This window comes from Bombus fervidus, chromosome 4 (genome assembly GCF_041682495.2).
Source record: "Bombus fervidus isolate BK054 chromosome 4, iyBomFerv1, whole genome shotgun sequence".
NCBI lineage: Eukaryota > Metazoa > Arthropoda > Insecta > Hymenoptera > Apidae > Bombus > Bombus fervidus.
In genome coordinates, this window is record NC_091520.1 from 1,521,887 (window position 1) to 1,535,513 (window position 13,627).

At 36.0% G+C, this 13,627-nt stretch overlaps 2 protein-coding genes across 9 annotated transcripts in view; one reads left to right on the forward strand and one right to left on the reverse strand.

The window, feature by feature from the left end:
* Positions 1-9,103, reverse strand: part of LOC139986744 (uncharacterized) — a 39,220-nt gene extending 30,117 nt beyond the window's left edge. For both annotated transcript variants that reach the window (XM_072002312.1, XM_072002311.1), the window contains exons 1-2: positions 8,953-9,103; positions 8,122-8,173 (exon numbers count right to left, since the gene is read on the reverse strand). In XM_072002312.1, the coding sequence (XP_071858413.1) occupies positions 8,122-8,173; positions 8,953-9,022 (122 nt within the window). In that variant the 5' untranslated portion in view covers positions 9,023-9,103. The remainder of the gene's footprint in view (positions 1-8,121; positions 8,174-8,952) is intronic.
* A 663-nt stretch (positions 9,104-9,766) lies between these two features.
* The window catches only part of Frmd5 (FERM domain containing), a 146,660-nt gene continuing 142,799 nt past the window's right edge, over positions 9,767-13,627 (forward strand). For 6 of the 7 annotated variants that reach the window (XR_011799748.1, XM_072002587.1, XM_072002588.1 and 3 more), the window contains exon 1: positions 9,768-10,133. Coding sequence is in view for 6 of the 7 variants with exons in the window: in XM_072002587.1 (XP_071858688.1) it covers positions 10,038-10,133 (96 nt within the window). In the remaining variant the exon portion in view is untranslated. Of the gene's footprint in view, positions 10,134-13,627 lie in introns of all 7 variants that reach the window. The other variant, XM_072002598.1, reaches the window with a different exon arrangement.

Sequence of the window (13,627 nt, forward strand, 5' to 3'; positions counted from 1 at the left end):
GAATTCTATCATAGAATATATCGATAAACGCGTACACTGGCATTTTTACATGAAAGTAAAATTGATATTTCAAGCGGCAGTATTTACGTACTTACGTATTTACGCACGAAGTAAAAAAGCTATTTAAATAAAAGCAAAGTAGCGCTGAGAATTCGTTACAGCGTAGTGTTGCATGAAAATTAACGATACAGATACGTGTGTACATTTTCAAAGAAAATCTTTAAGTTATCGTAAGATCTCTACCTCTAACGCACGACAACGAATCAAAGTTCGAGTTATAAAAAATGCAAACTAGGAATTTCGAGTATCCGTTACGATTGTTAGAGAGATCTACCTATGTCACGCCTCCTCCACTAAGTTTCCCGATACAAAACGTCCGTGCTAATTCCACTCCTCCGTTAACCAGCCTAAAATGTAACAGGTTTCCCTGTCGGTTTCATTCGAATTCGAATATCATTGCCTCTGTATAAATCCATCGTCCTGCGTGAAATTCTTCTGCGCTCGTCCTACAACGACGTATCTGGTCCGTTTCGGAATTCGAAAAATCATTGCTTTTTACAATATATACGGTTACTCGCAATCTCGTTAGAACACTGCGCTATCTCCGCATTCGTCGCTTCGTACAAGAGGGGATAATTGAAATATCATGTGTTAGTCTATGAGAATACGAACCACGTATCGCGCGCTATTCCATCTTCTCACCACGCGGTTTTCCTTACACGCGTTAAGGGTACAACCGATCGCGTCAGAAGAATCCTTCGCCACAGCAATATGAAAACGGTTTTCCTTGCGCAGCAGGGTCCACCGCCACGACCAGAAACATCGCCTGTTTACAAAATATTCTGTTCGTGTGCGAAGTTGTATATCGGTGAAACTGGCAAGAGCGTGAATACGCGACTCGAGCAAAACGAAAGACGCGTTAACCCCAAGTGTACATAGTCGGCAATAGGAAGATGCCGATTAACCCACCTGAGTATATAAGATAAGAAGAATTGACAAGACGTCTGTCTTAGCGAAGAACAAGGGTTATTTGCCAGGGAAATATAGAGATCGTGAAACATCTGGACAAGCCTCTATCGCGCATCCTCCTCTCGTTTTTTAATCCATAAATCGATCAATTCAGTTAAATTTATGTAGACGGACAGCAGTATGGGTGCGACACTCTGGTGAAGCCAACTACGATGCCGACGAATTCTTTTCCTTCCGCTGCGTACGGCTCTTTTCCGGAGATCTCAAGCGACATTGAATGTTCGAAACATCGAAAGCGAAGTTCGAAAGACGACTATTACTAAACAATTTCTTCCTAACGGTAAGATTCGGTCGTACAATGAATCTTGAACAAAGAAGAGACAGATAATCCTATTTGTTTTGTAAACTATCTCCTCGGTCTTCCTCATTTTATTTTCGCGATAACATACGTTATCGATACTAGCGGCATCGCTATTTCTATGATAAATTACAAGTTGCCAGGCATTCGTGGTGCAACAAGCTAACTGGATTCAATTTGATCGTACGACGATATAAAAGTAGAATCGAATTTTGAAGCCAGTTTACTTTTGTGCCACAGCAACTCCGAATACTTATATTATCTACAGAAGTCACGACCGAACTTACGCCGCGTGTTAACGAGGTCAAATGGGAAAAAAGAAGTTTGCCTAAACTTATCTCCGAGAATGCTTTATCGAAGAGTTAGTTGATCTTTTAAGACTCGCGTTATACGGAATCACAATTGCTTCTTATCGACAGTTATCGTTTACGCTATCCGATGTATAGCGTGCAGAGTGCAGGGTTGCCAGAAGAAGGGCCCACATGACGTCACATTACTCCCAGTGTCGCTCTACAGCTATGTCGCTTGTGTCACGTGGCATGAATTTCGTCTTACGTCTCAACGCGTCGCGACGCGACGACGGCAACGTTGTTGGTCCTCCCACCTCCATTCGTATACAGCAACGTGTAGACGCGACGAGAAGAGTAGAGTAGCAAAGGGGACGATATGACGTCGTGTAGGCCCTTCCTCTGGCAACGCTGCTCGAGCCCTCTATCAGCCGTTGTGACGTCTGTTCAGGGTTGCCAGACGATTCCCTTTCTGAAATTCAGCGACTACCTGACGTCACATTACCCCCACTGCCACTCTACAGCTACGTTGCTCGTGTCACGTGACGTGAGTTTAGAGGTCCTACGTCCGTCCGCGTCGCATCAGCGATATTACCCCGTACTCCACACGTCCATTTGTCTACGGTACGAGTTACGACGTCGCTAGTCCACCAACTATACCACTTGCCCTACTACCACCAAGATTTTTTCCCTCGATTCCCTCAGTCTGCGACTATTTCATTTCGTGTGCGTCACGGTCGTATACCTACCAGCGTCTGACTGGTTCCTTTTGCGATTAAAATCAACGACTACGTACTTTCTGAATTACGATATGCACTTTGTGTACGACTTATACTTGATGAGTTTCCAAATCGGCACTATCCACAAGGGAGAGATCTTCGAAAATACCGATCGCAGATTAAGAGAATTTGGATCTTTCCACGAATGTCATCGCGTCGGATCGAATCAGATCCAACTACCAAAACAATCGATACAAATTTCCCAACCCTTGCAACCCTTCGATAAATCATTTTCGGATATAAGTTTACACGGATTTTTTTTATTCTTCGCTCTTGTTCGCTTGATCTCATTGACACGTAGCGCGAGTTTGGTCCCGACCAATTGTCGTTTACCTTTACTCCCACTGCCACTTTCGAAACAATCATGAAGATAAGCTCGCGTATTGGCCGAAAAGTCGCATATATAAATAAGATCGTATCGCTAATATGGCAGCGAGGATACGATTTAAAGGAGTCGTCAAGCAACTCTGGTCCTCCCGACCATCTCGGGCTCCCTCTATAACGATATTCCGAAAGCTTGCAACAGCGTGGAACGCAGCAAGGTTAATCGCGACAACGCAAAGGCACGTTTACGTTGTTGTAACTATCAATGGCTCCAAGTACGTGGCAAGCAGGTTGATACGTTCATTGACTAGACTCGAAGCCTCTATAAGTATTTCGAGAAAAAAAAAAAAGAGAGAAGAACGAGGCGCTACTCTGAAGCGAACAACTGACTGAAATCTAAACGCGACAGATTCGAAAGCTCTACGAGCAGCTACTTCCGAAAATAAAAAAGGTACTCCCGAATGGAATGCAAACTTTAATCCGCTTAAAATCATTCTTCCCGGTCCTACATAGATGCAACCGCGAATATCAATATAAAATTTCTATGGACGCTGTTCGACCGCGAGTCTACGCTTCTGTTCAATTTGTCCAAGTTCGTTAGAAGAATTCAACAAAGTGGCAACGCCTTTCGGTTTCTCGTCATTTGATACTTGTAAGGGATTCGATTCGTTCGAGTATCGAAGCTTATAAGTAGATTTCCGCGAGTAGAAATTCGCGATAAGCATTCGGAACTAGCTTAGAGAGTAAAGACGGGATGCTCGGCTAGTTCGATGAACCAGCCATTGTATCTTACGAGTAGCATGTATAAATTCTATGAGGTAAACCTCAAGTATCGTCTTTGACTCGGACTTATTAATATTTATTAATTATATTGAATATTATATTGAACTTGGTCCCGTCGGCGATATAAATTATGGCGAGTTTTACGGAATTTTCCGATGACGTATAAATATTACGATAGCGAACGTAAAGAGCAATTGATAATTCGGATAATTCCGTTCCCTTCGTGCAACGCGATAAACATTATGTCCACCGATGAGAATGTTTTCATATCTTGTTTTCTAAGCAGGACCACCGTGGAACAACCGCGGAATACAACATTAGCTCGAATATAGATACAGAATATAGATATATATACATTAGAAAGATTTCAGGCTAAAGGTAAGCGAGTAAAGGTTGAGAGATAAAGCTATCGCGAGTTGCGAGAGCATTTCTCGCCAGTGGACGAGAGTTGATACTTGCGCCATTTACTCTGAAATGAATACAAAGTCTGAAACGCTAAATCTCGCTCTACATCCTTGAAGCGTGTTGCGATGTACTCTGCTTTCATAAAATTTGTGTCAATTCGTGGTGCGATACCAACGTCGAAACGCGTGTTTCAAAATATTCGATTACTTTCCAACTCCAACGTTGTTGTCGTTAATTTATATCAGCGACCACGTTGATCATAAAAAATACAAAATTGAGGAGTATTCCCGATTGGTTTCGATTCACCGATACGGATCTACGCGCGTCGTAACATGCATCGTGAGAAACCGACGTGTCGTCGCAACGTGTTTCGACGTGTACCGGGGACTTTTAAGAATTATCGCATATGTACTATAGTATGTGGCGAACGAGCTGTTCCACCACGATCTCGCAATACAAACGGTGAGATATAGTTAATAAATCGCGAAATTTAACAGAATATGGCTAAACGGTCTAGAAACTCAGCCGAATCTCCGCTAGTCTACGAATCGAAGAAGACATCACGTGCTAGACCTTTCGCAGCTTTTTTCAGAACAATCATAAACCGCTTAAGAGTTAAACGGACTTCAAGTTGAAAAGTATAGAGGAATACGGTGCTATTTTGTCGTGTCTGTTATTCGTACAACGACATGTAACGGATGTAACGAATAAACCTTAATTGAGATTTCATAAGCTTAATAAGAAAAAAAAAAAACATCTCATTTGCTTGTAATCTCCTGGACACATATTATCGTCGACGTTTTAAGTCTTTGTGGTAAAAAAGAGAAGATTACGATGAAAGTGACGATGAAATGCCTTCGTATTTCGAGATGTTTATGGCATCAGCGAGAGGACTTACGATTAGATGGTTCGAGGCACAAGACGAAATATGATTCTACTTTGTTCGATGTACCGACGAAATTTTAATTTAGCTATAAACAAAATGTAGAATCCATAGATAATTTGAAAAATATTACGTTTACGTTCTATCGTATTTTTTGTAATTGTTCTTGTATTGTGGATTTTCAAATATACATATAGAGAGTAATAATAATAAAAAGAGACGGAGGTTGTATTATCCGAACAGTTACGCGTTAATTCGGATACGGAAGGTTCCGGTATACGGCGATATAATATAGGTTATGTTTTTCTGTTTCATAGCAAAACGATGATACTGTGGCATAAGCATATTTCAGTTCCTATTCGAATTACAAATTACTAAGAATACCTACGTAAAGTAAGAAACATACTCTATATTATCGATTACAAAAGAAAAATGTTATAGGTTATAATTAATTGTATATGAAATTGAAATGATATTATATTTGGCATTTTTATAGACGTTTATATTCAAATTGAAATATTATAATTGTTACACTCGTTAATATCGATTCGTTAACTAATAGTATCAAAATTTAGTCTATTCATCGGTAACGATAAAAGAAAATCTACCTTAAATCGATATATATATATATATATAAATGACTTTACTTAAGGATATTCGTACAAACAGCAGCGAAAAATATTTGGAAATTTCAAATAGAATAATAATGCTGACACGATAATAATAATAATAATAAAAAAAATTATACACCTATAATAAACAGAGTATTTGTAGATAGTTCAAAAACATGTACATGTAAAGACACGAGAAGATACGTGAATGTTACGACTATACAAGAACGTATTTCTTAGACGCGTCTCGTACAAAGAGATTCGTATCAAACCGGACATACCGATGTAACTTTTATAGCTGTTTCCACGGGAATTGGAGTAAATTACTAGCGTGCTTGTCGGCTCTCTTTGTTATGGAAGTTTTCGCTGTCGTTTAGAATTTCGACTTTTTGCCTATACGTATATATATATATTGACTAAACATAAGCACGCCAAATCAAATATTTGTCAAATATCTGTCCTTAGAAATTTTCACCATATTCCAGCATTACAAACTGACGCACCTCTTTTTGAATTTCAACCGAAACGTAAGAAAATTATATCGTTTATGCGCTTGTGAAATTTACGAACTGATTTGACCAATATGATTTTGATGATTTTATCGTTGTTTATTTTCTGTTGCGCGTTCCTTCGACGCATATTTGAAGGGCGATTGATTGGTATTTAAGAATAGGCGAAAGGGGCAGAAACAAGCGGTCCTGACAGCACCTTTAAAGTCGGAAGAACCGATGACTAGCAACTGGCGAGGGGCCCTGAACTTCGTGTAAAAGGTATATACCTACTGGTCCAGAGCGCCCTTGCCTTCGCTTCGTCAGTTTTTTCATCGTCTGCTCTCGGACTGCTGCTTTTAAAGCGATCGTCACGGGCACCGCGCTTTTAAGCGGCTCTTTCACAGCAGGTGTGCACGCATGTCTTGCATGCTGTCGTTTCTACTATACTCGCGCTATTTTCCTTCGATAATATTTCTCCCACTCGTTAAAACCTTACTCGTGTAACTGGTGTGCGCATTGAAAGGTTATACGGTAACGATGCATATACATAGACGAACGAAAATTGTCACGCGCCTCTGATTAACTAAAAATACTTGTCCGTTCTATTGCAACGCGTGTCTTGCCTAATACGATGACTCTATTCACAAACACATATACGTTATCTGCTTCTCGTTTATTACTATTTAGTTGGACGAACGATTTAATTTTCTGTGTTTTCCATAAATAATTAACGTTAATATTTTATCTTTCTCCGTCGAAATAATATATTTTCTCAATATTTTTAACAAATTAAGGAACGGTTACAATCTATTTCCTTCTAAACGACATAGTTTCTATCGTCATGTCTATCCGTCACAAGTACGTAGTTAACCTCTAAAAAATATATTTGTGTTTATAAAATAGAAAACGGTAATCCTCTTTTAAGAACCCAATGAATCGTACTTTGTAGATCTTTCTTGTCGTCCAGTTACATCATTTTTCCCAATAATCATCGCTTTGACAAGGATTGTCCTGTTTGGACGAGCTAAAAAGCTGCACGGTATTTTTGCCAACTTGACAATATACACGTATTCATAATATCGACGAACCTCGTCAAATTAATTTGCAACTTTACAAGTTTCTACACACTTTGTTCCGTCACGTAACGTATATATTATACAATAAACGGAAAATATTAAAAATCGTCAATTTTAATAAACACTGTAAAAGAAACGTCGATATTTTGCTAGCATTTTGCGGATCTAAGCTTCCTTTAAGATTTTACATATAGCTTATATTATATATTATATATATTATAAGTTTATGAAAGAAGAAGAATAAAACTATACTTTTTAATGCAAAAGTTACAAAAGATTCGTAATGTACCAATTTTAATTTTTCTTTTATTCGCCATTGTATCTGTTCAATTTTGACACAACCCAGCCCTATTATTAGGAATATTTAAAAAGTTAACCTATAAAATTCTTCTAAATAGTCAGAGAAAAGGAAGTTTCGAGACAGATTCATTTCAAAGGTTGATTAAAATTAAAAAAAGTTACTGTTGTTTTTAATTAGAGAAAAAAATACCACGGTACATCTGCTCTTCCGCCAAGAACGTTAATATTTTTATAACATTTGTGATTTATAAGATGTATGTGTTTGTCTTGTCTGATAAGTAGAGTGCCGATTTTTATGCATCTATGAGAAATTTAACGGTGCCAAAACGAGTCACTATATTAACGCATCATAATTTTCTGTAACATTTATAATAAAATTCAATGTTCCTCGATGATATATACAGAAAATTTTGAAATTTTTAAAAAAGAATATCTGGTATATAACTTTATACATCTCTTTAATCAGATAAAGTATAAATTATTGTTATACTTGTAATCCACTTGTAATCAATATTTCGCATTAAAAATTATTCAATTTTCATTACATAAATTGCAATGTCAGAAGGACGTTAGATATCCGTTATATAGTATCGACGTAAGCTTATCGAAAGAGCAATGAATATTTTCATTTGTTGCAAACATGTCCGATAGGACAAATGTCCTATGAAAATATACGCATAAAAGAGAATGAGTAATCGTTTGTAGATATGTAAATAGTACATTTACAGTAAATTTACATTGTATTAATTATATAAATGCGGTAAGGTTGGTCGCGCGTTCCATTGTACGTGTAATTAATCGTAACAGTAAGCTACTTCTATTGACATAAATAGTACACAGAAACGATGATCTTACCTGACAAACAGTTGTTCTTGATTATTTACTCTCCATGATACCACAGTAGCTCCTGCAAAATGAAAAATTTCGATCAAAATCTTAATTTAACATCTTCTTTGCTGTCGTTTACGAAAATAACGAACTTTCTACTGTTAGTTCGAATAAAATTGAAGTGTAAGTTTGTCATTTAGCTAAATGTCATTCATATTCAAAAATTTGAGGAAAACGTACGGTGTGTTTACAATGACGATGCCGCGAATAAACGGCCACTTTAAAAGAAATGTCGAAATGTATTTAATGTATGAAAATACATGGCAAAATTGATTGCAATGGCACGTTAAACTTGTAATTGAACTGCAAACGTTTAATGACAACGTAGGCATATATAAATTAGTAGATACACGATACACGTATGAAAACAGCACAAAAACTGGAGGTTAGGCTTGAGTAAAGGCGCGCACACACTTTGTCTTCCTCTTGAACAAAATATAAAAATACGACACAGATCTGGGAGCGTTACGTTGCCAATATATTTTATGGTACGTTCTTTCAAACTGTGTTCCCACGCGATCAGTTTCTGTCGAAATTTTTTTAGCAACACCTCATGATGATGTGGAATATTGCCTTTCGGCGTAAAGATGATTCGACAAGTGTGTGTACGTGTCGTGTGTGTACGTGTGTGTTACGTGTGTGTCGTGTGTGTGTCACGCGTGTCGTGTGTGTATGTCGGTATGTGTTCGTATATGCTTGTATTGTTTCTTTACACGTTATGTCAAGAAGATTTTAATACAACTCGATAGTCAACTCGTAAATTTAATGGTTTGTAGCAATCTGCACGCGCGCACACACCGTGTAAATTAATCGTGCAGGTGGTATTGTTGCCTCTGTCGAGTACGACAACGCTGGTAGCCGCTGCCATGTTTAAGTCGTGAATGCGCCGCCGAATCCTCGACCAACGCAGTCAACCTTTGTTCAATGCCCCTAGTTTACCCCCACCATATTTCGATTTACTACTTTAATACACAAGTCATTCATCCTTTAGTGTCCTCTATGGGCAGCTACTGTAACTTTGTACACAAGCAACATTTCGATAAGAACGATATTCGACAATGAGAACACGATTATGGAAAAAATGAATTGTTTTACTCAATGTTGGTATATTTTGGTAGAAATGAAATTGCTTTATAGTTAATGCTATACAGATATCGAATATCTTGTATATCACTAAAGGCACCTATTTTTTCTACGTTTCCTCACAAAAATCACAAAGTGCGAATGGTTCGCACCAACAGTTAATATTTTTTACTATTTACGAGTCTAATTAGAATAAGAGGTACGTTACGTACAAGCTAACACGACTATTAACTATATATAATGTCTAATTAACAACTATTAACTATTTTTAATAATAACGGAACAGATCCATCGACAAAGATAAGCTATATTTTATTTTATTCGAAGATTAAGTACAAATGGAAAAGAACAGTATACGCGTTTGATAAATTATTCTATTTATAAACGTGATTAAAAGAACGCAAACGCCGGTTATTCGTGATTTGATTTTTTAAATTCCCGCCATAGTCTAGCTATGGACCAATCGTATTACGCAATTGGTGTATTTCCGAACGGCAACATTGGGTTTGTTACGTGAGTTGAAAACATGGCATCATTGCAACAGTAGGTCAGAAGACGGGACCGGTTGACAGAAAGTTTGCTATTCTACTACGATTATGTATCGTTCGTTGCGTAGTGTCATCGTGCGTTTTATCGACTTGACGAAAAAATTACTGAAAAGTCGCGTGTCAGCGACAGTTATAATCACTTACATCAAGAATAACGTGAATCGAAAGTAATTAGCTGGCAGTGTGTGGTGCTGTGGGGCAGGAGACGATGAGGGTCGGGGGGATAATTCGGGTGGCGACTTGAGGGCAGAAATGTTGAAATTTGGTAGTAAAAGTGACGTTACGGTGGTGCATCGCGCCACTATTCGACTTCTAGACGACGCCGAAATTATCCACTGCGACTTTCAGGTGAGATACTGGTTAACTAGTCACCATACACTAGTCAACTATTGACGATGCTTGTACACACGCTTTTACCCCTTTTCTTCCTTGTTGCCGGTAACGATCGTTCAGCTTCAAACAAGCCGAGAGCTTTTACCGGCTTGAGAACGCCTAAAATATACGTATGTGAAGAGTCGGAAAGATTTTCCATAGAGGCCAGTGTCTCGATTCCAGCGAAACAAGCATTTCGATCGATTCCAGAAAATGACCGCTACAACAGTTTGTTCATTCAAAATTCTTTTTCCTGTTAATCACGACATGACGAGTTGACTCGATGTGAAACAATTTTTTAGTTATGCGATAGATTTCGTACTTGTGCTTTATAAACTCGTACACCTGTAATCAACAATGCCTTTTGTATCTTATATAGTCGTATAATAAAAGCATAGCAGTATAGTAGTATAATTAGGTAAAAATGTCATATCTTGCCGTTAAAAGATTCTTTATTGCGGGGAGATAACATTTTCGATCTTATCGGTTATAATATTCTAAGCCCAAGATTTCATTATATTATGTAATTTTTCAATAAATTGAATATAGTTTCGGTACGGTTACGGTATATTGCCGAGTGACAACTGACTCGAATTACGAAACGTATTTACATTGATATTTCACTCGTACTGTCTACCCTGTAGGTAACTTGTATATGTGCGTATGTACGTACATAGGTACACACGTATACAATAGTATCGATGGTTTTCTTGGGCCGCAAGACCACGTGCACGCGTATCGACAAGAACGTTACAATATTATAGAATACTACTTTAATAACTACATACGTATATTTTTGGCATTACATTGATATCAACTGCCACTGCATTTTTTCATTTTTGCTTCATTATTATTATTATTACATTATGAGTAATAAATAAGAAAGAATGTATGATATATATATATATATCATATCATATATATATATATATGAGACGGTCATTCAGGGAAGTTGTATGTATATTTTAAATAGATGTCCGAAATATTTTTAATGTTTTGATAATTTCCAACAACTTATTAACAAATATAAAAGAATGATAAATGTGTGAATGAAGTACCCTGTACATTCATTGCACGCATATGCACATACATATGTGTATATATGCGTTAACTTTATGTATTTTTAATTCTATCGACTATGGATTAAAGATAAATATATGTTACTTTCATCAAACATTGAAAAACGAATATACTATAAGAAAATTAAACGTTGAACGGGTATCGTCGAGTAATTCTGATCGTTTTTATAATTTACAATGTAATTAAGCTTATAATTTAAACTTACAAATTTAATATTTCATATTGTTTTTAAGATTCTTTTTTTTTCACCTTTTATATACGATATATATATATATATATATATTTAAAAGTAATGTAGTCTAAATATTACGAATAAAATTAAATATGTACATATATTAACTTATGTACCTGATTACATTTGATCAACACTAACACTGAGTATATTTGTTTGCAAATGTATTTTACGTATGTAATGTTCCAAACACTTTGTAATTAAATTAACTTATTTATATATATATGAAAGTAATGTAGTCTAAATATTACGAATAAAATTAAATATGTACATATATTAACTTATGTACCTGATTACATTTGATCAACACTAACACTGAGTATATTTGTTTGCAAATGTATTTTACGTATGTAATGTTCCAAACACTTTGTAATTAAATTAACTTATTTTTATATATATATATATATATATGAAAGTAATGTAGTCTAAATATTACGAATAAAATTAAATATGTACATATATTAACTTATGTACCTGATTACATTTGATCAACACTAACACCGAGTATATTTGTTTGCAAATGTATTTTACGTATGTAATGTTCCAAACACTTTGTAATTAAATTAACTTATTTTTATATATATATATATATATGAAAGTAATGTAGTCTAAATATTACGAATAAAATTAAATATGTACATATATTAACTTATGTACCTGATTACATTTGATCAACACTAACACCGAGTACATTTGTTTGCAAATGTATTTTACGTATGTAATGTTCCAAACACTTTGTAATTAAATTAACTTATTTTTTCATCGCTACTACGTTGGCTAATATTTAATTATAGATATAGCGAATAATACGAGTTGTCTGGATGTTTGTATTTTCGCGCTTGTGTATTTGTTAGACGAGCGTTCGACAAACCCATTTTCGTAATTTATTATGTTTGACATAATAAAAATACGACGTTCCTTCTATATATTACGATTGATACGGTCAATCGCGAAAGTCTACGTACATCTATCGAGCTTTTTGTTACTAGTTTACCAAAGAAACTGAAAACGCACTCTAATCGTATATCGATGCAATGATTATTAGCGTGTATTCCTAAAGAAGCGATTAAATAAATTACACTGTTCAATTGGAAAAGATATTGGAAGAAAATTACATCGACGAAACGTCTAATTTTTCCAACTACAAGGAGGCAGGACGCTTATTGACGCTTACGTAGTATCTACAAGATATTACTTCGATGTTGAGGCTACTATTTTTCTGATTTCATACAGATATAACAGGTGTATGTAATATTTGTAACGTTCTATTTTATATCTTTGTTTTCTTCTTTTTTCTTCATTCGTGTATCAAGAAAATTCGTGGAGCTAACACTCTTATTATGATTTATTACGTTTAAAAAGTGTATAAATGTATATATATATATATTTGAGGACGATGTCGATAAAGCATATTTGAACAATTTAACAACGTAATACAATTTAAACAATGTTACGTTTTCTCTTCTATGAAAAGATATAATTATTTATTATTAGTGGCAGAAATACAGTATCATTAAAAAGTATCCGGCCACTAGCTTATCTCCGACAGGATGTAATTAAATCGAGACGATCTGCAATGATTTTCCTGCTTATCATTGCTACAGCTCTGCTAATGAAACATCGTGACACGCAGAAATAAAAATCTATTTTGCAAACTGTTTGTTTTCGGGCTGCTCAACTTCTAAATTGTACAAGAGATGAAGTTGTTTCTTCTAAACTGGCACGAGCACCGCTAACGTTATTTCAAGCAGTAATCGTAAGCTATTTAATAAAATATTATCGTCGAGTTTCTTGATATACAGCGTGTCCAGTTTGTCTCGGACCACCGAAGTATCTCGAAAAACACGAACGATACGAAAAAATGTTTCGAACGAAGGGTTTGCTCGATATCGAGGTAGACGTACTATAATCTCGTATGTTTGATCTTGCGATGCCTTTGGAACCTCCTGCGTATATATTTTTCTAGCTGACATTCAGTCTAACGCGTTTCCAAACTAGCGAGATATTAGTTGACGTTGTATTAACATTATAACGTATAACATATTTTTCCATATCGCACATAGTTTTGGAGAGAGATTTAAAGAGTATAAAAAAGCAAATAGGATGGAAGCATAGGATGGAAGGTAGCGAATATGGCAAAAATTGGTTTCGGAAATTA